The 24,533-nt window shown below is 43.3% G+C and overlaps 1 protein-coding gene across 12 annotated transcripts in view; it reads right to left on the bottom strand.

The window, feature by feature from the left end:
* Tead1 (TEA domain transcription factor 1) overlaps positions 1–24,533 on the bottom strand; it is a 257,978-nt gene that overhangs the window by 25,846 nt on the left and 207,599 nt on the right. For 10 of the 12 annotated variants that reach the window (XM_048788366.1, XM_015477640.2, XM_048788365.1 and 7 more), the window contains one exon: positions 14,070–14,243. The exons of the other annotated variants lie outside the window; for them this stretch is intronic. In XM_048788366.1, the coding sequence (XP_048644323.1) occupies positions 14,070–14,243 (174 nt within the window). The remainder of the gene's footprint in view (positions 1–14,069; positions 14,244–24,533) is intronic. 12 annotated transcript variants of the gene reach the window in all.

The following is a 24,533-nucleotide window of genomic DNA, read 5'->3' as shown; positions in this document are numbered from 1 at the left end:
TCAAAAGTGCAGCTCAGGTCTCACTGGGTATGCACTGGGCTGTGTGTCTTTCTGGAGGCTGTGGAGAGAAATCTGCATCCTTGCCTCTTTCAGCTTCTTGTGGGTGCACACTCCTCATCTGATAGTCCTTACCTTCATTCTCAAAGCCACCAAGTCCTTTCCACACTGCCAGCTATTATTTCTCTGAATTTTTTTGTTGTTTTTGTTCTCTCTCATCCACTTTTTTTTTTTTGGTACTAGGGATTTAATCTTGATGGGGGCTGTGGAAGGTGCTTTAACACGGAGCCAAACCCCCAGATCTTTTTACTTGGAGACAGGGCCTCATTAAGTTGATAAGCCTTACCTTGAACTTACTCCTGCCTCAGTCTCCCCAGTCACTGGGATGCACCTCCACACCCAGCTTCCCTCCTCCACTTCTAAGGAGCTTGCTACTACCCTGGGCTCACTCAGATAATGCAAGGCATCCTCCCACATGTGGATCAGCTATGTCCCTCCCCTTTGCTGTAATGTGACATTCTCAGACACCATGGATACAGATGTGGATGACTCTGCAGTGCCATAATTCTGCCTTCCACACTTATTAAGCTGAAATCACCTCCCTCCAAATCTTTGCAGACCTAAGGACCTTTTTTTGTAAGACACTTCTGCAATTCTCTTTCACGTCTCCCTTAAGCTCTCCTTTCCTCTCTCCCTCCTCACCCATGGGGCCCTTCAGATTCTCACTGTTTCCCATGATTCAAGTTTTGCATCTATTTTTATGAAGCCTTATCCTGGTTTCAGACTTCCACCTCTCCAGTCATTTGGAAATGCTGCCTCTCGTCTGTCATTATCTCACATTAGACATCTGACTGGCAGCAAGGTCTTTCTCACCACAGAGAAGGCGACCTGTGTCCAAAGGCCACTGTGATGAGGTGAGGAGATAATGCATATGAGACTCATCTATAAACTGTAATGTGCTGTACATTGGCAGCTGTTAATAAGACCAACAATCACTCCTATTAACTTGTCAAGTTGAAATACTGGGCAGGACAGAGCCTCACGTCACATCTACCGAGACCTCCAGAGTGTAGACAGTGTAGACAGAATCTATAAACATGAAGGCTGTCAAGACAGCCTTAGAACAGATCCTCATTCATCAGTGTGTGGCACACACCCAACAGTGGCTTTCTCCAAACAGAAAACATGGGACATTTTCTGATTTGGGTCTTATGACAAGTCTTACACACTGGGTATGATGGTTCAAACAGGTACAAAAATCACCACCTTTTCTACAAAGAGATGATTACAGACATTCCAGAATTCTTTCTGGAAGAGCCAAATATTGGCAAGGGTGTGTTGAGTGAATTAAAGACTTTGAGCTCTATTTGCAGGCCAGGAAAACAACACAGGGCGGAAGCAGAGGAAGTGGACTGTGACACACAGCAAGAAACAAGACACACACCCCTACAAAGTCCCCCAAATCTTGTCTAACCATCCTTCTCCTTAGACTCATTACTCCAACAGAAACACCTGGCAGGAGTTCAGATTCGTTTTGCATCTAGGACCTCTCATTCAGTAAGCACGTGTGTGCAAAGATGTGTCCCACTGTTTAATTTCATGTTTTTGCCTTTTCTTTATTTATTTAGTAAATATTTTAAATACAACCATCTTCAAAAAAGGATACTTCCCATGTCATGGGTAAGGAAAAGTGAGACCTCATCCAGGATGTGGGATCCAGATTCCTGGGAGAGGGCTGAGCTGGGGGGAAGCAGAGTGACTGCCCCGGGAAAACCTCCTCTGGCCCCTGGAGACCTGGCTGCAGGGGCAGAAGTGGGAGGAAGTGAACACCCANGTCCAGGCCTGCCACATGGTGAGGTTCGGCCAGGCAGGGCATGCCGCGCGGGCCTCGCAGCTGCTCCCACAGGCGCCAAAGGACAATTGCTCTGCACTGGGCAATGAGCCGCTAGGCAGAAGGGCCCTAAGAGACAGTGCCGAGCTGGGGGGTCTGGAGAAAGCTGGCAGCCCCTAAGCCCTCCGGACGTCTCATTTGCATGCATTTGCATCTTGGCCCAGACCCCCACTGGCATGCAGAGTCCTGGGGTGGGGGAAGTCAGGGTGGTGGTGGAACACCTCCCCAGCGAGACAGCCAGCACTTGGGGAGAGTGAAGGAGCTGCCCTCAGGGAAGTGCTCAGAGGAGCACATTCACTTTGTTCACTTCAAGCCATTGTGTCCCAGTCCAACACAACGGGACAGCAGATGCAGCTCTCTGGCCACAGCTGTTTTAAATAAGAATAATAGAAATAAACTCAGCCGGCCCAGCGCTTCAAGTTACTTCCCACTAATTATGGCATATATTTACATCTACAAAATAGACGATTTTTAAAAACACCACCAAGGGCCCCTTTATTGTGCAGATTGGCACCCCTATTTGAATTTCATAAACATTTAGTACTTCAAAGAATCTTAAAAGCTTGCTCTAATTACAATATGCACTGCTTGAAAGGCTGTCTGTTTGCATTGCAAATTCCGACAAATACCAGCATTCATTTAAAAAAATTCAATTAATATCCTCCACACAACTTCAGGTAACGCTACTGGCAACTACACCAGCGGCTGGATGAAAGAGTCAAGGTCTCAGCCCAAACTACAGAGCTGCTGAGGCCAGTTCTTTCCAACAGAGACAGTTAATGAGGACTGGGCGCCCAGCTGAGCCGGCCCTGACCGCTTTGTGTTCACCAGGTGTGTGAACACTGGCCTAGAGACCCCCCTTTCCTGAAAACAGGACATTTTTCTGGGTTGGAGTCTTTGTGCACAAAATGTCTTAGAACAGCAACAACCCAAAAGCAACCAATTATTTATAGTTAAGTAACAATTATATGCAGATAAGATACAAGCACCCAGTTAAATTTGCATTTCAGATAAACACCACACCATATTTTAGGTTTTTGTTTTTTGTTTTCCCTGAGGTGCTGGGGATGGAACCCATGGCCTTCCACATGCTAGGCAAGTGCTCTCCCGGTAAGCTACACCCCCTGGCCTCCAAACAATAAATGCATGTCCCAAATACTGCATGGCCATCAAAAAAGTAATCATTGTTTACCTGAAATTAAAATTTAACTGGGAAGCCTGCAATTTGTTTTGCCAAATCTGACTTTACTAAGAAGTTGTCTTTATAAAAAAGAAAAACTTACCCTCAAATTCTGACTGTTTTAAGAAACATCCTGCACCCAAGAAATTTAAATAGTGTGTGTGTGTGTGTGGGGGGGGAATGAGTTGCAAAATAATAAGAGCAAAAATCCTCCCCCCCCCCCAAGTAAAAACATACTATGTGTATGTACAATGTTCACAGACATAAATTTAAAGATCTGGAAGGACACATTCCATATCTTGGAATCTGGCTGACATGTACATGGGTGAGGATCTCTTTCTTTTTATTGTGTATTCTTTTAACTGCTTGGACTACTCATAACATACCTGTATTGCTTTTGAAATGTAAACGTAAATTGGAATGGCAGGAGGATGTACTTTGAATCTCCATCAGCACAGGGAGAGAGGACTTCCCATATGACCAAGGGTCTAGGTTCAATTTTAAACAACTAAGCATGATCCCTGATAAACCAGATAATCCATCTACTCCTTGAAAAACTGAGTCTGGAAATAAGCAGCCGCCCTGACTGTGCCACATCAATTCTTTCCTTCAAAGGCCTTTCTTGAGGTGGAATGCCAGCAGGTCCACAGTGAAGCTGAGAGAGCAAGTACCAGGAAGTGCCGGCGCCTCAGTGTCTGCTTTCTCCTGGACTTCAGGCTAGTAGTGGTTGGAGACAGTGGCTCAGTCTGGCATCATGGCAGGGAGCAGAGTTTAAATAGCCATATGCAGGTTGGGCCCCAGACCCGAGTGCTATTAGCAACCACCCACCCAGGAAAGAAAGCATGGGTTGTGAGGTCAAGACAACTCTCAATTTAAGAGATTGTTTCTGGATGCCCTAAGAGTTCAAGGTCTAAAAGTAATAACAGTATCTGGCATGCAGCAGAAGTTAACAGACTGGAAAAAAGCAGAGTAAGCTTTTGTACCCATTTCCCAGATTGTCCCATCCTTTGATTTCATTCATTTCTATGCAGGGGGTTCAAGAATGATACTATAAAGCAGGTGCCCCCCTGGGCCCATGTTTCTCCTCATTCTCCAGCACCTACAAGGACCTCTTGTGACCTTCCAATAGAAGTCCCAGTCTCTGTACAAGTATCCCTCCCCACCCCCAATGAAAACTCTTTCCCATGTTTTTTTTCTGCTGATCAAATTCATTCAAGATTCAGTTCAAATGTCATGTCTTTGGTGAGGACTTCCAGAATGTTCTCAGGCAAAAAGGGTCTCACCTCTGTGCTTCCACAATAACTTCTGCCCACATTTCCATTGCCAGTCCTACCCCACAGTACTGTATTCACCCACTGTGTGTGTGTGCCACTGTCTGCCATCCCTCCGCAGACCCGAGGCCTGCAAGCCAGAATCTCTTACATCTATCTATCTCCTCCAGGCTGAGACAGCAGGATGAGGTTTTGCGTGAGTCTCTTGAGGTCTCCCCTTTCTTCTGTAAATGCCTTGAGCATGATTCCTCAACACACATCAGGTGTTAATATGAACTGGCAAAGTGGCCACACTCCCAAGGTACAACAATTCCTCTAGGCCTGTTCACTGAATGAAATAAAGTAACTTTTCAGCCATTCGATTAGAAAACAAACTTGAAAGTCTATTCCATACATTATACTGCTGGACAAACAAAGGCTACAGACAGAGGCCCTGCTCCCTGGGAAGGCCTACAGAGAAGTTTAGGACACAGGATTGGGGAGCAGAATGGGAGCAATGCCAGGCAGCTGCCAAAGCTAATAAGCCCCAGGCACTGTTCATATTGAACCAAAATGAGTGGATGTGCAAATGTACTGATTCCTATTCCTCTGCGTGAAACAGGAGGGCCGCCAGACACAGTGGTGCACACCTGTAATCCCAGCAACTCAGGAGACTGAGGCAGGAGGATCACAAGTTCAAAACCAGCCTTAGCAACTAAGCAACTCAGTGAGATCCAGTCTCTAAATAAAATACAAAAAAGGGCTGGGGATGTGCTCAGTGGTTGAGAGCTCCTGAGTACAATCCACAGTACAAAAAAAAAAAAAAAAAGAGAAAGAAAAGGAAGAAAGAAACAGACAGGAAGGCCAGCCTATCAGGAGATGATTTGCCTGGGTGAAGGCAATCATATAGCCCTAGTCTGCCTGGAGAACACTGAACATTAGCCCCACAGACACCTCTGAATGTGGTGCCATGGCCTGGTTAATCTTTCTTCCCCTTGGGTCATTTCATCACTACTGTCCAGGGAACTTCAGAACTTAACACACTTTGAGATGAGATAGAAGTAGGGAGAAATGGAGAAGTTGAGATGAGAGGCCTTTTGTTACTGATAGCAGTGCAGAACATGTGGGGAGCACATGACTCCATACTGCCAGCTCCCTCTTCCATGAATAGTAACCGGGACATTCGGCTCCAAGTGACAGATTCAAGTCTACAATTCCAACCTAAATCATGCAGAATCCAATTAGAAACAGGCTGAACCTCTTATGGTGGGTCCATTCCACCAGTTCACTTGTGCACCCAGTTTCTTCTCAAATACAGCCCCGCTGTTTTATTTCCAGTGGCGTCATTCATTTTGTTGAACAAATCTGATCTCATTCCTACAAAGAGAGATGTATCTTCTAAAGGCTGCCCCCTTCCCAGATATCTTCCTTCCCCTTTCTGTTTTGTGTAATTTTCTCACATCTGTTGTGGTTAGCATAGGTAACTTTACATTTTGTTCCTTAAAAAATAAATAAATAAGGTTAAGACAGTAAATTAAGTGACCTTGAACATATCATTAATTGTTTATGATGATCATAATTCCATGAATTGTAAAAAGAAAAGCATTATGAATAGTTACAGCATAACATCATACATCCTAATTTCTAAGATATAACTAATAACAATTTGGAAGAAGAAACGTATTAAATGTATATTTTAAAATGTCATAACCCGACAATGACACATATCTATACAATTTCCATTTCATATTACCTTCTTTATTATTCCAATTAAGTCTTATTATTCCAATTAAGACTAAGTCTTTACCATACCAAAGATTATTATGAATAGTTTTTAGCTGTAAGGCTTATGAGTAGCAGGCTAAAAACATATAGCTTTCTTTCAACCAGTGTTCCTGAACCCTCTCCAAAGATGTTCATTTTCATCTGCATTCCTTATTTGGTTAAATCCATATATAATTTTATCTCCTTCATAAACTTCATGGGGCTGGAAATGAATTCCTTTTGACAGGTGCGAGCTGTACTAGGGTCTTCATTCTTCAGGGCACACATCTGCTGAGGCACACTCTGGCCTTGGAGCTCTGGGAATTCTCGGATCAATCCCACAACCCTTGCCCTGTCTTTATCTAAGTCAGCTGCACTGTCTGCAATGTCACTGGAAACCCATGTGCATGACTCTGAATGCTGCAGGGAGGCCCAACGTCCACCCGCGGCAGATAGCCTCCAGTGCCCACCCAGCATGAATTACTGTTTTTATAAGGAAGAAAAAGTATGGCTATCTACTAATGACAAATGTTGGCCTCACTTGTAAAAAAAAAAAAAAAAAAAAGCTGGCTCCACAGTCTTCTTCAGTCACAATCACAATTTCAATACTACATAGATATGCAATTTTTCTAAGATGTCTTAAATAGGGATTCAAATTTAAGCTAAGATTCAATAGTTTGTGGTATTACCAGTTCAAATACCTCAATTGAGGTGACAAGGGCATGGCGAGATGACTTCTATGCTGGCTACACAAGCAATAATTAAATATATTAACCATACTCCTCTGCCCAGGGTGGGCAAGGTGTTTCAGTTGTGGGAATCATCCCACTTTTACAACTGTTGGAATGGGAACAAGCATGTCCCAGAACTGAGGGAATGTGGTATGTGTAACCTTAATAATAATGGTTATTTCCATGGAGAATAAGGAAAGAGTAGGAAGAAAATGTGACTGTGGGATGTGGAGGAATTAAAAAAATAAAGTGACAATAGAAAGTTGTTTGTTTTGTTTTATTCTAAATTATGCCAGGAAGCCTGATTAAGACGACTGATCTACTCATTCCTGGCATGGGAGAGTAACTGCTGCAGTATTTTTGAAGGCAACTTGGCTACTTCCACACTTACAAATATACGTGTGCAAACACACGACACACAGAGCCACATAATCTAATAAAATAAGTTCAATTATGATACATCCAGTAAAGCAGATATGATGTAGTCATTAAAAATGATAATTAGGGATATGGCTACATGGAAGGATGTGGACAAACAAATCAGGGTATCTGTTTAATGTATTCCTTCACTGAAACTACATACACATGTACCATATTAGATTGTATTTAAGGTGCATTCAGGTTTGAATTAAAAATTACCTATTCCCAAGACCATCTAAATGCCATTATGCTGACTTTATAATCATAATGTAAACATTATGCTTCTTCCCATCTCTGCCAAAGGCAGGTAATAGAATTTTGTTGACATCTCTAGTAAGAGTTAGTCAAACCTAAATTTCCTGGTATGGGTTGAGCATCCCTCATTTGAAAATAAGAATCTGAAATCTGAAACTTGATCCATGCTGACACATGCTCAAAAATATTATGGAGTATGTATGTATGATTTTGGATTTCCTAATTAGGGATACTCTAAACAGCAGTTTCTGGAAACATTCCATAATTTGAAAAACTCTGAAATTTAAAACCCTTCTGGTGACTAGTGTTTTAGACAAAGGATATTCAACCTGTAGAGATGGTTTATTCACCTGGCGTCTGGTCTCCTTCTATGAGATGGTCAGCCGGCTGCAGCCACAAGAGGTGGCACAGGAGAGGTTCAGAATAACAGACTTCACCTAGACTCACAGATCCCAGGGATGGGAGGTGCTGCATGGCTTGCAGGGCTATTCAGGCACAGGGGTGGGTCAGGAGGCAGAGGACAAGGGGAGAGCTGGGGCCCAGGATGTTACTGGGGTTTCAGGAGGCAGAGCTGGGCAGAGCAGGGCGAACAGTTTAGGACTGCATAGTTGGAATGATTCTGACCGGCTCTGGGCTGTAGGGTGTTCCCTAGTTGGCTGGCACCTGGCCCTGGCATGATTAAGGTGGAGGGACATTGCCTCCTAGGGTGTCTGGGCCACACAGAGGAAGGAGGTCTGCCTTTGGACTATCTAGTCTACGTATCAACGCCATGTTCCTGAATGAGACCTTTGCTATCTCTAAGAGCTGGCTAGGCCCAGAAGGGGCAATCTCCCAGTCAGCAAGATTTTTATTTTATTATTTTTTAAGTGAACAACACATCACAATATACCTCCCCCCTTCTCTCTCTCTCTCTCACCACCCCCCCCCACACTCACATACACACCAGAGCATTCTCCTAATGACAGGACTTCAGGACAAGAAACCATTGAGCTGCTACACTTCAGTCACCACCACTGGCTTCTATTTAAGTGAAATGATGTAAGTTTTTAATGACAGATTGGTGACTCTGGCAGAGGCCACACACTTGATGCAAGAGGTGGATTTAGGAGTCAAGCTGACCTGGCATTTGTCAGCTGTGTGACTTAACAGAAGTCACTTTGCCACTATGGCTCCATTTCATCAAGTGGTGGGAATGATCACGAGTACCAGACAAGGGTTAAATTAATACGGAGGAAGTGCTTATGCCTGACACAGCACCTGGCCTAAAGAAGGTTCTCAATGATAGTCAGGTTCACACTCTGCTGAAAAAGAGAGTGGCCCCTTCCCTCTTACTCCTGCAAAATCATCTTTCTTCTCTTTGAAATTAAATAGGGTGTGGAATTAAAAGGTACAGGAGTAAATCTTTAAAAAGGCAAAAACAAAGAGAAAGAAAACAAATACAGTCTGAGCATCCTTAATCTGAAGTCTGAAATGTTCCAAAATCTGAAACTTAAGCATCAATATAACACTCATCAAGTATGGAACTGGAATATTTTGGATTCTCAGATTTGGGATGCTCAACTGGTAAAGTCTATGCAAATATTTCAATATTCAAAAGCTTCAAAATCTGAAACTGTTCTGGTCCCAAGCCTCTTGGATAAGGGATACTCAACTTACAAAAGGCTGCCATGAAAAGGGAAAGGGAAAGAATTAAATCAGAATACATAGAATGCAGAGGAAGTCTAACACTGAGGAACAAGAATACCATTACTGTCTAGGCTGAAAAGAGTTAAAGCCTGTGACCACTCCCTACTGCTGACACGCGCAAACCCAGATTCCTTGTCTTTCCAAAACCTGCACCCATACAGGTGGGGCCCCAGCTGCAACACTGCAATGCACCTGAGACTCAGCACACATGCACCTTGTCTAAAAGGTCCCCTGAATTCCCTCCTACCCCAACACGTGCAAACATAATGGCTGAGGGGGTGAACCCCTGAGATCTCTCCTGTGGGAATGTAAAGTGGTATAAAGACATCTGGCAGTTTCTCAAAAGTTAAATATAGAGCAAGCTACCTAGCAATTCCACCACTAGGTATCTACTCCCCCTTCCCAAATGAAATCATAGGTCCATACAAAGATTTGTACACAGACTTCCTAGCAGCATCATTAATAATAGCATAAAGTAGAAACAATCTGCATGCCTATTATCTAGACAAAATATGGCATATCCATACACTATTATGTAATGTAAAGGAGCTAACTACTGACTCATGGTATCTCAAAAACCTTTTTTAGAAGTGAAACAAGGCAGATGCAAAATGCTAGGCATTGAATAATTCCATTACCTGAAATGTCCAGAAAAGGCAAATCTGGACAAGTAATGCTTCCCTGGGCCTGGGGTGAAAATCAGGAGCTGACTACAAATGGGCACAGAGGATCTTTCTCGAGTGACAGAAATATTCTAAAAATGAATAATAGTGTGGTTATGCGACTCTGCAAACAATTTTTTTAAAAAAATCATTAAATTGTACACAGCACAAATGAATTTTTTGGTATGTAAATCATACCACAATGAGGCTTTAAAAAAAAAAAGATCTCACCAGATACACAGACATTAAGAGGGTTACTGGGTGTCTATACCACTAAGTCCTGAGAGACTGCGAGGTGGCATGGCATAGGCAGGTGGCATCCCTGGCTGTAACACTCATCTGTTACTAGGGTCTACATCATGGGGTCAGCTGAAACCTTCCACCCTGAAACACTGATTGGCTTCTACTTGGCTCCATGCATCCCTCTCACATCTTAAGTATCAAATGGTCAAGAGCTGTGGTGCCCACACCTTGGGCTTAAGTGTGGGTCCTTCATGGAGCATCAGATTTTTCTTCCATAGCAAACCCCTCTCCTGGTCTAGCCCAAATGAGCCCAGGTTGGAGGTGGCAGATGCTCTGAGAACAAAGTTTCAGAAACGATCAAATGAATAAATTATGAGTCTACTTCTTAATTTTCACAACCTAGAGACTCCAGGGATTTTGAGAAAGAAGAAAAAGGAAGGAGAATGGTCTTAGTATTTGTAATTTATGGAATTTACAGAAAAGACAGGAAAATCTGCTAAGCAAGTTGCTAATATGCATAAAGAAAGCATTAGACTTACTTAAGAAGTACCCATGGGAACCTACAGAGGTTCAAGGACGGATGTTCTAAATGTCATTCATTCTCACTGAGCCATTAGAAGAAACCAGTGAGATGTCAAATTGCAAACCTAATTTAAATTGCCTTCGCTCCTTTATTTTAACATAGGTACAACTGAATTTCCTGATAAAGGTTAAGTACTCCCAACAATCATACCGAAGGAGTTTTTTTTTCCTATAATATTCATAGAAGTGTTCAATTTTAATCCCGTAAGTCTTAATTTAATAAGTGCATATCTGATCTCAGAGTAACTGCCTCTGTATTTGCACAACTCACACTGGACGCCGCACACTGAACATCTGCCATGAAGACTGCATTACTTGGGAATTCCTAATTAAATGCATTATTAAAATCATTATTATTAAAATCACTATTATTAAAATCACCCACTGAGTAAAACAATTTTGAAAGCAAAAACTTAAAAAAAAACACTTTGTAAGCATATTCTCTATACTATACCAATTTATATTCAAATAAAATGCTAATTATAAGTAATCTTATAATCAGTAAAAACTATTATTGTTTGAAAGTACTGAACATGGTTTTTCATTATCTTATAATTTTTAGTAAGTTTTTAATTAACTTGACAATAACCTCTTTTTATATCTTTTAGAGTTGTGCCTCTCAATTTTTTTGCTCTAAGGACCCCTCCAGTAGGATGACCAGATATACTTTGAAAAGTCTTTGTTTACTGAGAATTATAAGTGCCTATATTTTCAGCATTGGACATTAACACTGAGAAAATTTCAAAAAATTTATTATGTTGCTTAAAAAGAATAAACTCAAAAAATAATAAATTCATTACATGCTAATATACATCATTTTAAAAATTTAAGCATGCCTATATTTTTCAAAAGTGGAAGGGCAGGGGCTGGGGATACAGCTTGTTGGTAGAGTGCTTGCCTCACATGCACAAGGCCCTGGGTTCAATCTATCTCCAGCACCACACACACACACACACACAAAAAAAAAAAAAAAAAACAGTGGAAGGGCAGCACTGTTTTACAATTTGCATTAGGCTCTTCAAGGACTGCAGTCATTTTTCTTTAATACTATATCAAAATTCTTGAAGGTTAGATGCAGTGTGGAATGTGAAGCCATTTTCTCAATCTCTGCTACACTAAAATCCACTGACCTATCCAGCACCATATCAAACCATGTTTCTCATCAGAGAGACTTTTAAAGTATTGGGAAGCTGTCAAGTTCTCTGAAGTGGATACGAATTTCCCAAAATTCTAATTTTCCTTTGTGAGCTTGAATTTGATCTTCAGCAACAAATAATGTCAGTTGTTTTCTGTGATGTGACAGGCTAGTCACAATCACTTTTAATGTGTTAAAATGATGTAATAAAATTCATAAAGGACACTCTTGGCTGGACTTGCTCTTGCTTTGAATGGTGCACACATTTTAGTTGTAGAGCTGATGCCTCCGTTTCTACTAAACTGCCAGCACTTTTACCCCATTGCTTTTTTTTTTTTTTTGGGGGGGGGGTGGTACTGGAGATTAAACTCAGGGGCAATTTACCACTGGTAACATCCACAGCCCTTTTTCATTTTGAGGCAGGGTCTCACTAGGGCCTCCCTGAGTTGCTGAGGCCGGGCTCCAACTTGCAATTCTCCTTGCCTCAGCCTCCCGAGTTGCTGGGATTACAGGGGTATGCCACTGTAATTGCTTTTGTACCTTTGTATCATCAGGGTGAATGTCGGCAGAGTGGAAAAGGCAAATCATGGCTTAGTATTCTAATAAAAACAATTTTGACCTTGTAGATCCATTAAAAGGATACTGAGGAACAGTGAACCTGTGAAAACTGCTGTATTATCATATCACTGATTTCCAACCACCACCGCAATCACTAGAAGCCAGTCACTGATTTAGAAAAGGAAAGTAACTGCTCCTGCCTTTTCAGGTTGTCCACATGAATTACCAATTCCATAAACATTGATTATAAGGAAAAGGCCACCTCTATCCAAGTTTCAATATAGACATACAAAAACTGAAATCCAGTTGTCATGGAAGGATAGACTAAACAAACTAAATTTAATATGCAAACTTCCCCCAAAGGCTTTAAAATGTGAATTCTTCTTTAAGTCATCCATTTGTTCCACATTTTCTGGGCATTTGCTTGGTGTTAGAAATAGTGTCTAAAGTCGACAATCTCTGTGGCCAGTGTCCACAAAGGCCTACGAAGCCAGGAACCAGAGCAGGGGCATGAAAGTTGGACAGATCTGATTTCAAGTGCCAGAGTCCCCACCTACAGGAAGCCTTTCCCCTGTCATCTCTGAGCCACCTTTCTTAATTGGACACAAGGCAAATTCCACTTAAACTGTGAGGACTAGATGAAATGCATGTAAAGCATTTAATGCAGCTCCTAGCACACAGCAGGCATTCAATAAATGGAAGCTACGCTATGAATAAGGTCCCCGGGGGCAGTCAGAGTCCAGATGGGAGTGGGATGCACATCCAAATAATTATGACCCAGCATGGGAACTGATTAACTACAAAATGCAATGGGACTAAAAGAAAAATCAATGTTCTGCTTAAATGAGGACAGTGCTCTAACAAGGGAGGAGCTGGCTTGTTCACAGAGGAAGGAATAGGAAAAAGCAAAGTGCACCCAGACATACACAAGGTGGGGTGCAGGACAGATAGGCAAAGGGGGTCAGGCAGAACCCAAAGACCACTCCCTGGAACCAAGTCATTTAGGGCCTTTAGTGACATGTAAAGGGGCACAGACATTTAAAATGACTTCCTTTTTATTTTTGTGAAGAATGAAGAATTATAAACGGCTACAATCAGTGCTAGCAGGTTATTTGGTCTCGTATATCTCTACCTATTCTGGTCCAAGCTTGACTAGTGCAAAAGGGACAGCAAAATTGCTCTCAGAGCCTGTGGAACACCAGCAAATCTCCTGCAGTAAAGGGAATTCACCCAGGTCCTTTTGAAAGCATGAATAAAGTATTTACTGTGCAAAGCCAGTGTGTACCTTCTCTGATACAAGTTCTTGATACACATAACTTTATTTTCATCCCAGCTCCAGGTCATGGGCTCCAGTGAAATTTATAGGTCACTTAGCTTAATGGGGTGAGAAGAAACAGAAAGGCAATAGTGCTCCATGTTTTCCATTGTGACTCTAGCCATCTGTGAGTCACTGAGTGAGTAAGCTCAGAAGGCCAAAGAGGCCGCCCGGCTCTCACCCCTCAGAAGAGACTGCAAATGCCTCCAGGCGAACCAAGTAGATGCCCGCAGGAGGACAGCCCTACAGAGGCAAGTCTGTGCTCCCCTGGCAATTCTGCAGAAGCAGACAGAGGCGCAGTCAGTGCGAGCCGATGGCCAACGGTGCCCTGCTGCACGCACACCCAAGATGCGACCATTTAGACACAAACCACAGAAATCACAGCAATGTCTTTACTCACCCAGAATTTTACGAGGAAGAAGGCATTTTGAGGGCCCTTTCCAAATAGTTCCTTTAAGCCACCTTTCTTTTCTGGAAATTTGTCATAAATCTGACGAATGTCCACGGATTCAAGCAATGGGTCACTGTAAGAATGGTTGGCATGCCCAATGTGCACGAAGAGGTGTTTGTTGTACTGTAAGAAACCAACAGAGACATTCCCATTACAAACCCTTGGATTAAGCAGGGGCTCACACGTCTTGAATTGGATAGTGGGGCAATCTTGAAATTCAGGCATGAGGCCTTGAATAGCCTAGGTTCTGTGCCTTTGAAAAGATGAATATGTTAAGAAAAGCCAGCAGAGTTTAGGGTGAACACAGTCATTGGCTTTTATTGACAAGGTCATATTTCCTGAAGTGCCTAAAAAAGACTTTTTTTGCAGACATAGTAATGAACAACACCATAACTGCCAAACTACCAAAGCAAGGAATACTTCTACCATCCAGTTTTACTTGACTCAGCTGAAGATGACAGGGACACTTTTTGGAGCCCATTATTTACAATGTAAGCCCAACAAAAACATGTGTATGTAGTTAGATGATGTCATCACCCAGAATGCACTTCTGGCCTCAGGTCTCCGAGCAGTAGCGTGTAGGCTGTGATCTAAGCCATGGTACCTGGAGACTTCCTCCCTCTAGCAGGAGTAAGAGCACTGAGCCTCTTTGCCATCAGTCGCCTTAGTAACCCATCTAAAACTTCTGCATAAAGGTTGGTCAATACATGGTCATCAGTGTGAAGGCAGGATCTACTGTCTATATGGACAGTAGAAAAGAATATATGTCACTTACTTGTGCATAAACAAACAAAAAACTCAGACTCTGCTGTATCATTTAACATACAAAGGTCACCCTTTCTTCCCTTACTTTAGTTTAAGACATGATAGTTTACATATATTTCTTTGTGGTCAAGGTAACTGTTTTCAACCCAGGCCACATCCCAGTCCCCAAGGAGCACTTAAAAATCACCAATGCTGGCTGGGTGTGGTGGTAGGCATCTGTGATCCCAGGGACTGCAGAGGCTGAGGCAGGAGGGATCATAAGTTCAAGGTCAGCCTTAGCAACTTAGAAGACCCTTTCTCTAAATAAATAAATAAATAAATAAATAAATAAATAAATAAATAAATAAATAAATAAAAAGGACTAGGATAAAGCTCATTGGTAGAAGAACCCTGGATTCAATCCCTGGTACAAAAAAATAAAAAAGAACATAGGGTCCAGACTTAGTCTACACAAGCACAAAACTTTGTTTTCATTGCCAATTAGCTGTGATAGCAGCAAGTTCCTCCCTAGTCTCTAAAATGGGGTCAGTGACGACCTCTCTCTCATTGGGTTGTTAGAGAGTTGAAATAAATAAAAATAAATAAATAAATAAATAAATAAAATAAAATAAAGTACTAATGTATTAAGAGTACCACCATAAAGAAACATTTTAAAACTGTGTATAACCTAAAGTTTCCCAAACTCAATTGGCCACAAAATCCTACAAGCACAGCCCAAGGAAGTGCTAACCTGCTACCATGCCATGGATCTCTGGCCATGATGCTAAAAGGCAGGAAGCCAGACATCTCATCTCAAGTCACTGTCCCACATATGGACAGTGTGATTGGGCTGGTATTTTCTAGGGGAGGGTCAAGCCCTCTCCTATCAACTCTAGAGTGTTCTATCAAAGCTTCCAAGACCTAAAAGATTCCAGGTAAATAAAGAAGAGAAAGCCTACCCAACTGTTACACAGACCCTCTACAGGGACTGGTTGCCTGGTGGCCTATGGGTAGATGAGAAGCTACAGACCACTTCCAGAAGAACAAAGTGAGCCTGCAGTGGAAGAAATTTAAAAAGTAGAAAGCCAAGGCTGTTGCATTAGGAGTGTGAGATCATGGGGATGCAGGTCTTTGTTGTACAGATTTTCTCAAATGTTGCCTCATCTTTTTAACCATAAGCAAACAAAACCCTACAGAGGGGCTGGGGATATAGCTCAGTTGGTAGAGAGCTTACCGGGCATGCACAAGGCCCTGGGTTCAATCCCCAGCACACACACACACACACACACACACACACACACACACACACCTGTAGAAAGAATGAGGCACAATTACAGCTACTAAGGAGCTGTATGTAGTCTCATTAGTGAGCAAAAGGATTTAAAAACAAAAAAACAGTCAATTCAGGGGCACAGACAGTGGTGCAAAGGCAATCAGAGGTGAAATGATAAATGTGGAGTGTGTGCCCCAGGAGCTGACGGCAAAGGCGTTGTTCCTTCCTTATCCAGACACCCGGCTATCTGTGTATGCATCCAACTCTGGTTGATAATCTCTGCCTACACTAGCTCCCAACCCTACCTGGTTCTGGGAGACACCACTTCCATCAGTTCTGCTGCCTCCTGTAGGGACAGTTCATGGGACAGAATGGAGCACAGCAGAGCCTGGGGACAGTGACTTGAATCTGATTCTCCACCTGAGCTCTACACTCCCAGCTCTCCTGCCCTGCCAGTCACAGCAGGCTGAGTCAGGGATGGGGGCTGACATTAAACAGCTTTAAAACTTGAAGTCTTCTTGCTCTGGACATTGAGATGTCTCTGTTTGGACTCAAAGACAACGGCGCAGGAGGTCAGGAAGGTAAATTATACCATACTTCAACGGGGGTCATGAAGGTGTAGCTGAAAACCAGGTGCTGAGAACAAAATAGAAAGCCCTGGAGCCAGCCTGATCCTGAAATCTCAGTTCTCTCCCGTGTACAATGGGGATAAGATGCCTGTAAAACTCAAATAACACACAGAAGGGGCCTGGCGGAGGGCCTGGCAGACACGAAGTGTTCAATAAATAGGAGCTGCTAAGATTACTATCCTTATGGTTATTATCATGTGAGATTAACTAGATCCTGGGGTAGAAGCAAAAGAACTTTCCTGCCATTAGCTATCCCTCCTGCCTAGTGAAGAAAAATAAACACAAATAAGCCAAGAGCTAGAAGTAAGTACCGAAGCCCCGTGACAGTTCAAGTCCTTGATTATGGCCTCCCGTGACCTGGCTGGGGTGGGGCCTCTCACCTGTGCTACAGGACGGGGAGGCACCTGTGCCCACTGGCTGGCCAGAGCGGTATGCTCTTCGTGTGTGTGATCTCAGGTTATCCTCACCTCACATCAATGCTGTAGGTGGCTTTTATTAAAATCATTTTACAGATGAGGAAATATGAGCTTAGAGATTAACTGAGTTGCCTGAGGTCACACAGCCGGAAATAGTCCTGAAGTCAAGAATAAAACTTGGATCTGTAAACGCCCCAGCCCTTGCATTTGCTGCAAATATCAACCACACTGTCTGTCAGAAGAAAATGCCCGAGCCCTGCTAATTCTGCTCAATCAACATTTCCTGAAAGTTCATTTGGGAAGCAAGTGTCGGGGGAGCGGGGGACTGAATAGTGTTTCCAAAATTCTATGAAATTAAATTAGAACTCAGGATAAACATAATGATTCACAGATGCATCAGACAAGAGTCCTCAAAGCTCTCTATTTTGAGGACATTACCTCTGTGCCCAAGTGGCTGAAAGGAACTGAGAAGGGGCAGGATGTCTTTGCCAAAGGAAATCAGGCACTGCCTCTCCAAGGCTGGTGACTTGAAACCAAACCCTGACCACTGGCATCTGATCGGCTTTACTCCTGCCAAGAGGTGACTTTGTTTCTAAGAATACAAAGGACTAAAGGTGTCCTGGAGACCACAACATTGAAACAAACAGAACTCACTTTCCCCTTAACTCAACCTGGGTACGGCAGGAATACTTTTGTCCCCAAATCCAGAGGGTTCAAAAAAAGCATCTACCTGATACACTGAGGTTTAAGTTTTTATGAAATTAAAATTCTAAAACGATTTGGTGAGGCTGTCACTAATCCCTATTCTACCAGTTCTCTTTATGAGGGAAAAAGGCTAGATTTAGATTTTTCTTTTCTTTTTGGGGCGGGGTATGAAGGGTACTGGGGATTGAAACCAGGGATACTCTACAGCCCTTTTTATTTTGAGACAGGGTTTAAGTTGTGGAGGGCCTTACTAAATTGCTGAGGCTGGCCTCCAACTTTGATCCTCCTGCTTTAGCCTCCTAAGTCAAACAGGTGTGCACCACCACATCAAGTTAGGCTAGATCCTTCACTTGCTTCCTTCCATTCCTCCCAAATAAATGTCATTTTTTCCTCCATCTATAATACTTTTCCCCAAAACTATAGGTGGCACACAAAAGAGGGTTGGGCGATTACATAGGGCAGAAAACAAATACTCTCCTAAGAAAATTATCTGGGACAATATATGAGCAGAAATACATGTGTCAAAGCCCAAAATTAGATTTTCTTAATATCGCAAACAGGTTACTTTGACTCATTTACTTTTAAAAAGTCTCAAAGGCACTCAATAGAGGCATAATTCGTCATCAATGTATCAAGAACAGCAACAGAAATGATACTCTCTCTGCACATTTTTTTTTTTTTTTTTTTGGTACCAGGGATTGAACTCAGGGGCACCCGGCTACTGAGCAACATCCTCAGCCTTATTTTATCTCACTGAGTTACTTAGTGCCTTGCAATTGCTAAGGCTGGCATTGAATTCATGATCCTCCTTCCTCAACCTCCCCAGCAGCTGGGATTACAGGCATGCACTACTGCACCTGGCCTCTCTGCACATTTCTTTGATGGAGTTAAGTTTAGTAAAGCCACCAGCAGACCTATATCTATTATATGCCAGGCCCTGTGTTGGCATATAATAGGAAATCCATGTCCTAATACCACAAGGTTCATCTTCAGACTCAACAAAGTGACCATATGGAACTAGCTCATTGCTTCCATAGTCAGAATGATATGGTGCCTATGAAAACCTGTGTTCTCACAGATTCCTACAGAGAAGATGCAGCAGACATTAAAGAAAGTCATCTCCACCTCTCCTGCAAATCACATAACGTAAATAGAATTTACTTGCTCTTTTTTATAAAAATGACCTTATTCTCCAGTACAGTGTTATTCGTTAAAAAGAACATATGCAGAATCCACCTAGAAAATGTGAATAAAGTTTTACAAGTCGAAGGTAAAAATCAAATTACCCATGACACAAGAGCAGAATCCATTGTTGGATGTATCAGGTTTCAGAAAAACTGACCTTCCTAGCATCTTTTCTCAGCAGCTAAAGAAGAACACGCAGCTAAAAGATGTGAAAGTAAATAAAAAAAAAATATGGAGGTAGGGCTGGTCCCAGAAGAAAGGTTGAGGAACTAACCAGGTTAATAGCTGGACACTGACCTGTCCAGCAACAAGTCTAGAGTGGACAGGGTAAGGCTCCTGGAGGGAGGTCACCAAGGAGAATGGACCTGCGAGATTCCCTGATTGACACCATCATCTGGAGAGTATTAGAGTGCTGGAAGAAACCTTAAGGGTGAATTCATGTGGGTATGCAAAACCTGAACAAATAAGAGGAGGCAATGATTTACTTAGGAAAAAAAAAAACCAAAAACTTTCTAATTAAGAAAGTGGTTCTAATATAATCACAGTGCTTTGTGCAAAATGTACACAGGTTTGTAACAAACACTAAATGTCAATTAAATCAAAAGTTTTTGGAGAGTGAGAAAGAGAGTGGAGAGAAAGAATGGAGAGTAGGTGGTGCAGGCCAAATGAGAGAGCTAAATTCTAGTCTTTCACAGTTAGACATCAATAGAGGTTGTCTAAAATTGATGGAATGAGACATGAAATATCTCATATATTATCTACACACGTGGAAGTAATACACCACGAAGTGGTGGAAAGGGCCACGCACAGCTGTCCCTAAGGAGTGGAACTGGGAGGTAGAAGGTGCAGGGCAGCAGACCGCTGTTTTTTCTTATGGGCCCCGTAGTTCAACCTGGCTTCTACATGATGTGCAGGTGTTACTTTCTTAAATAACTCATCAATCAAAGACTATTTTGGTACAACATGGAGTTTTAAGGAAGGGTACAAACTATAAAAGGAAACAAAAATATGACTTCAGGATGTTTATTCTACACTGGCCACAAGTTCCCTGGACTGCAATGTAACTTGGGTCAGACTGCAAAGCTTTCATACAGTTCAAGGTCTCCAGGCAGCTGAGCAGGAGCTAGGGCACCTGGGTGCATGTAGAGCCCCCCAAAGACAGATGCTATACTGGCAAAACCCCACCTGCAACAAAACCACCTGGGACTATGGCCGCACCTGACACCTAGGCTCACAGATTTCTATTAGGACTTTGGGAAATGCCCACTGTCTCCTTCTACAGCTGTCATCTCTCCGGTTATTCTTCAAAGCAGTTGCAAACAATAATAACGGTGAATGGAATCTTAAAAGCTCAACATATGTGCTTGCGAATGGTTATTTAGATTCCCTGGGAGTTGAGGAAAGGTCCTTCCTATTCCCCTGAAGCTATTCTTCAGGTCCCTTTCTTCATGCTCCCTATGTAACAATATGCCTAACACATAGTTTGTCACTATTGTTATTTGCCCTTGTAATCATTTTTTTTTAAATGAGAAAATTTGAAACTAGTGCTGTCCCTTTGACAGCTACAAAATGGAAATACTAAAACTTAAAGCAGAAATAAAGGGTGATTCCTACTGTTCAGATAATACTGTGAGCACTGGAATGCAGGGTGCCTGAGCAGGGAGGCCTCTGAGCTGGCCCTTGCACCTCCCTTGGACACCCAGTGCCTTCTCCAGATCTCTGCATACTGAGGTCCCTTCTCAGCAGCACCCAGCAACTGTACTCAAAAGTGGGATGGGAGGTTGCCCGTCACTGCAGATGAGACAAACCAGAACAGAACTTACAAAAATGGTCACTGGGTATTTATTTTCTTCCCCTCTCTCTGTCGTGCCCGCGTGTACTTTTTTTTTTTTTTAAAGTACTGCTAATCTATTCTAGAGACTTCTGATGAGGCAGTTCCATTTTTGTAGAAGAGGAAAGAAAAGCCCTACAAACCCATGTCTTACAATATGCTGGTGCAGTGCACTGGCCTGAAGGTGGCAGCCTTCTCCTAAACTTGTCCCAAAAATTCCAACTATTTGAAGAACGTAGTAAAACCTTGAAAAATGACTGCTGTCAAATAATACCAAGAGAAAAAAATTATAATCCACTTAAGAATTTAAAGAAACCAAGACAAATAACTCACGTCAAGGGATGCTAATGTACAGGTTGGAACAGAGCAAGGACAAATCACTTACATTTGCATCTTGTCACGTTCCCACTGGACTGAGGATCTGGCCATCCCCGGGGCAGACTTTGATGGCCCCCCAACCCTGCAGGAACAAGGAATGGCCATGGAGCCAACCCAAGAAAGTGACTTGCACACACAGCTCCGGATGGGGCTGGGGGTGGGGAGGCTGTACTCTGCTCCTACTAGGGAGGAAGTGAATCTGCAGTGAGCGTCTTCTCCTCTGCTAACTGCTCAGGGCATCAGTCCTGTCCTGGCCACCCCACCCGGCATGCTGGTGCATCTCTTGGCCTGTGCTCTTCCCAGAAGAGAAACATGATTGGAAACATTTCTAGAATCTCACGCAGTGATTCACCTTCCCAACTTCCCATTTCCACCATCATATCCACAGAGGGGCTGCTGTTTTCTTAGGAGGGAGAAGTGCAGGGAAAAAGGCCCTCCCGGCTGAGTGTGGAACGGCCACTGGGAAGGCAGGCGGGTGGGGAACTGACCTGCCAAGGAAAGCAGATGGAGGCCTGGCTGGGGCTCCGTCAAATGTCTATAAAACCCGTATTTCCAGATGCTTTCAATTGCCTCATCCCCAAAGGCTAATGAAGAAAGAGGGTAAGTTCCCAGACCTGTTCAGAGACACTGAGAATAAACCACCCAGCAGTTAGGCTGTTGCCACGGGAGGGTGTGTGTGCTGAGTGCAGATGAGCTCACAGGGCAGCTCAGCACTGCAGGGGGCAGGGGGCCGGGGGCCCAGGCCTTGCCTCACCATCGCCTCCATCCTGGGAAGGCCTCAACCTCCCATGTCCTAGTGGAAGATGGAGCTTGCTGGAACATAAGAGGAAAACCCTGGGAGAGGCCCAACGACTGGGCACAGCCAACCCTCAAACCAGCTGCAGCCTTCCTCTAGGAGCATGGAATGCCAAATGTACTTTCTGACCATTTATTCTATGCATGTGATGGACACATTAATGACACACGAGTTAGAATCCAGGCTCTGCTATTTTTGAGCTATGTGGCCTGGGGCAAGTTGTTTAACTTTCTGGGCTTTGGCTTCTTCATCTCAACACAGGGAGGCACCTGGTCTGTCCACCTCTAGGGGCCAACATAAGGTGAAACATATGTGAAACATATGTGAAAGTTCCACGCAGGCCCTGGAGAGCTGCACAGGTGCTGGGGTGCTGTTGACGCTTATAAAAGCCACAGGCAAACACTGAATGGAGGGAGAGAAAGAGGATGCTAAACCAAGGACCAGAAATGGGAACTGCCCAGATCCCCCCATTCCAAGAAGAAGCCACTGTTCAAAAGCTTCCCAAGTGACCCTCGCCCTTCTCCAGCCTGTCCAGGACAGAGGCAGGGCTCCTCCTGGCAATCTGGAATTGAAACCCTGCTTCTGATCTTCTCCAGCCTAATCCTCATACACCGTCACCCCTGCTTCCCTGTGCAGAGCTCATCAATGCTGCATTTCCATCGAGCTGCACTGGTTCACATCTTCCAAACCAAAGTCAAGATCTGAGGCCTGACAAAGGAATGTTAGTCGATCTGGTAAAATAGGCCTTCGAAAGAAGCTATAAAGATATGAGAATTAAACCATCCTTGGGCTCATTAAATCATCTGATGGACTGCTTTATGGGAAGGAGTAAGGTTATCTGCAGGAAGTATCTGCAGAACTTCAGAGTAGTCTCAGCCAGAGGCCTGCAGTTCCCCAGGGGGGAGAACCTGGGTTCCTTCGGCCAGGAGGACTGCTGGCTCCCACCCCCACATCCCAGCAGCCCCAGGCTTCTGGCCTGTTCCAGCCTCTTAGTAATAAAGGTAAGGGGCCAGAGGCGGCAGGAGAAAGAACTCCTTGCCTCCTGTCTGAGGTGCTGTAACGCCCAAGCCGAGGCCACCTTCAGGAATTCACTTCTCTCTTGGAGCCCAAATCAAGTGCCCTGACTTTCCTCTCACTCCAAATGTTCAACTGTGAGACTTACATTCAGCCTCCTCACTTCCCCAGGTGGTGGTGGTGGTGGTGGTGGTGGGGGTCAGTGTCACTTTCCCACACTGAGATGATCCGTGGGAAGGCATGAGTGAATGACAAGCCCTCCCTGCATGGTTATTGCTTTCACTTTCCCTAAAATTCCTGTAAGCCACTGGCTTTTGATTCAGACAAAGTTCAAACAGCCAACGCTGCTGTGCAGTAACTGGGACTTGGGCTACGTTACTTAAACTCTCGAGTTTGTTTCCAATACCAATTTCAACACCTTTATCACGTTCGGGAACAAAGTGCATTATCACCTGGGCGATTCCTAGCAATCCTGCCTCCTCCTCTATTCCATGACTCTTCTTCAGCTTGTATCAGCAAACTCAGCCTCAAAAGCTCAGTCCTCCACTCCCATCTCTCACAGCTAATTAATCCCCAAGGTCTTTTTGGTCCTTGTCACCAACTGCCTGAACTAGCAACATCACTTCTGTTTCTCGAACCCATCCTCTCAATGCTACAGCTGCCCTCTCCTGAAGCATATGCTAGATCACAGCCTCTTTTAAACAGGGAAGTGGGTGGAGAATATATATTCATATTCTAGAAGCATTTGGAAATATTCTTAAGAACATAGTAGTAATGATTATTTTCTTGGATGTGGGACAGAAACTAGAAGAAAGGGAAGTTTCCTGTTCTTTTATGCTTGTAGGTTTTTGACCATGTAAATTTACCTATACAAAAAAATTATTTATATAAAAAAAATTCTGGATCCAACCTGAATTTCAACAGACTCCAAAAAAATAAATAAAAAATAAAATAATAATAATAATAAAAAAGACTCCAAACTATCTGGTAAGCACAGTTCCCAATTCAGGTTTTTAGCCTGATCTCCCAATATATTGCTATAAGACAAATTCAAAAGCCATTTGTGGAGTACTCAAGAGTGTTCAGATGTGTTATTAAGTGTAATTACCACAGGAAAAAAGTGAGAGAGAATCTATTATGTCCACTTCACAGACTGGAAACTGAAGGCAAGTTGCAAAGTCATTTGCCCCAGGAACCACATGGCTGGTACAAATTCAAACATCAGCCCTCTCCTTCTACAGGGGGAGGATGCCACTATAGCATGATGGAAGTTCCAGAATACAGGTGGGAACAGTTTGCTTCTCTTGCTCCTTGCCCCGGGCTTTGGGAAGAAACCTAGAAACTAGCAGGTTGGAAAAGCAACCCAGAGAAAGCTCAGCCCAGCTCCCTCCAACGTGAAGGTCCTGTGACAGCCAATCCTGCTGGGGAGCTCACACTTGGAG

Source organism: Marmota marmota, unplaced genomic scaffold, assembly GCF_001458135.2.
Source record: "Marmota marmota marmota unplaced genomic scaffold, marMar, whole genome shotgun sequence".
Lineage (NCBI taxonomy): Eukaryota > Metazoa > Chordata > Mammalia > Rodentia > Sciuridae > Marmota > Marmota marmota.
Note: the sequence above shows the minus strand (reverse complement) of the source record. Positions and strands in the feature narration are given on the sequence as shown.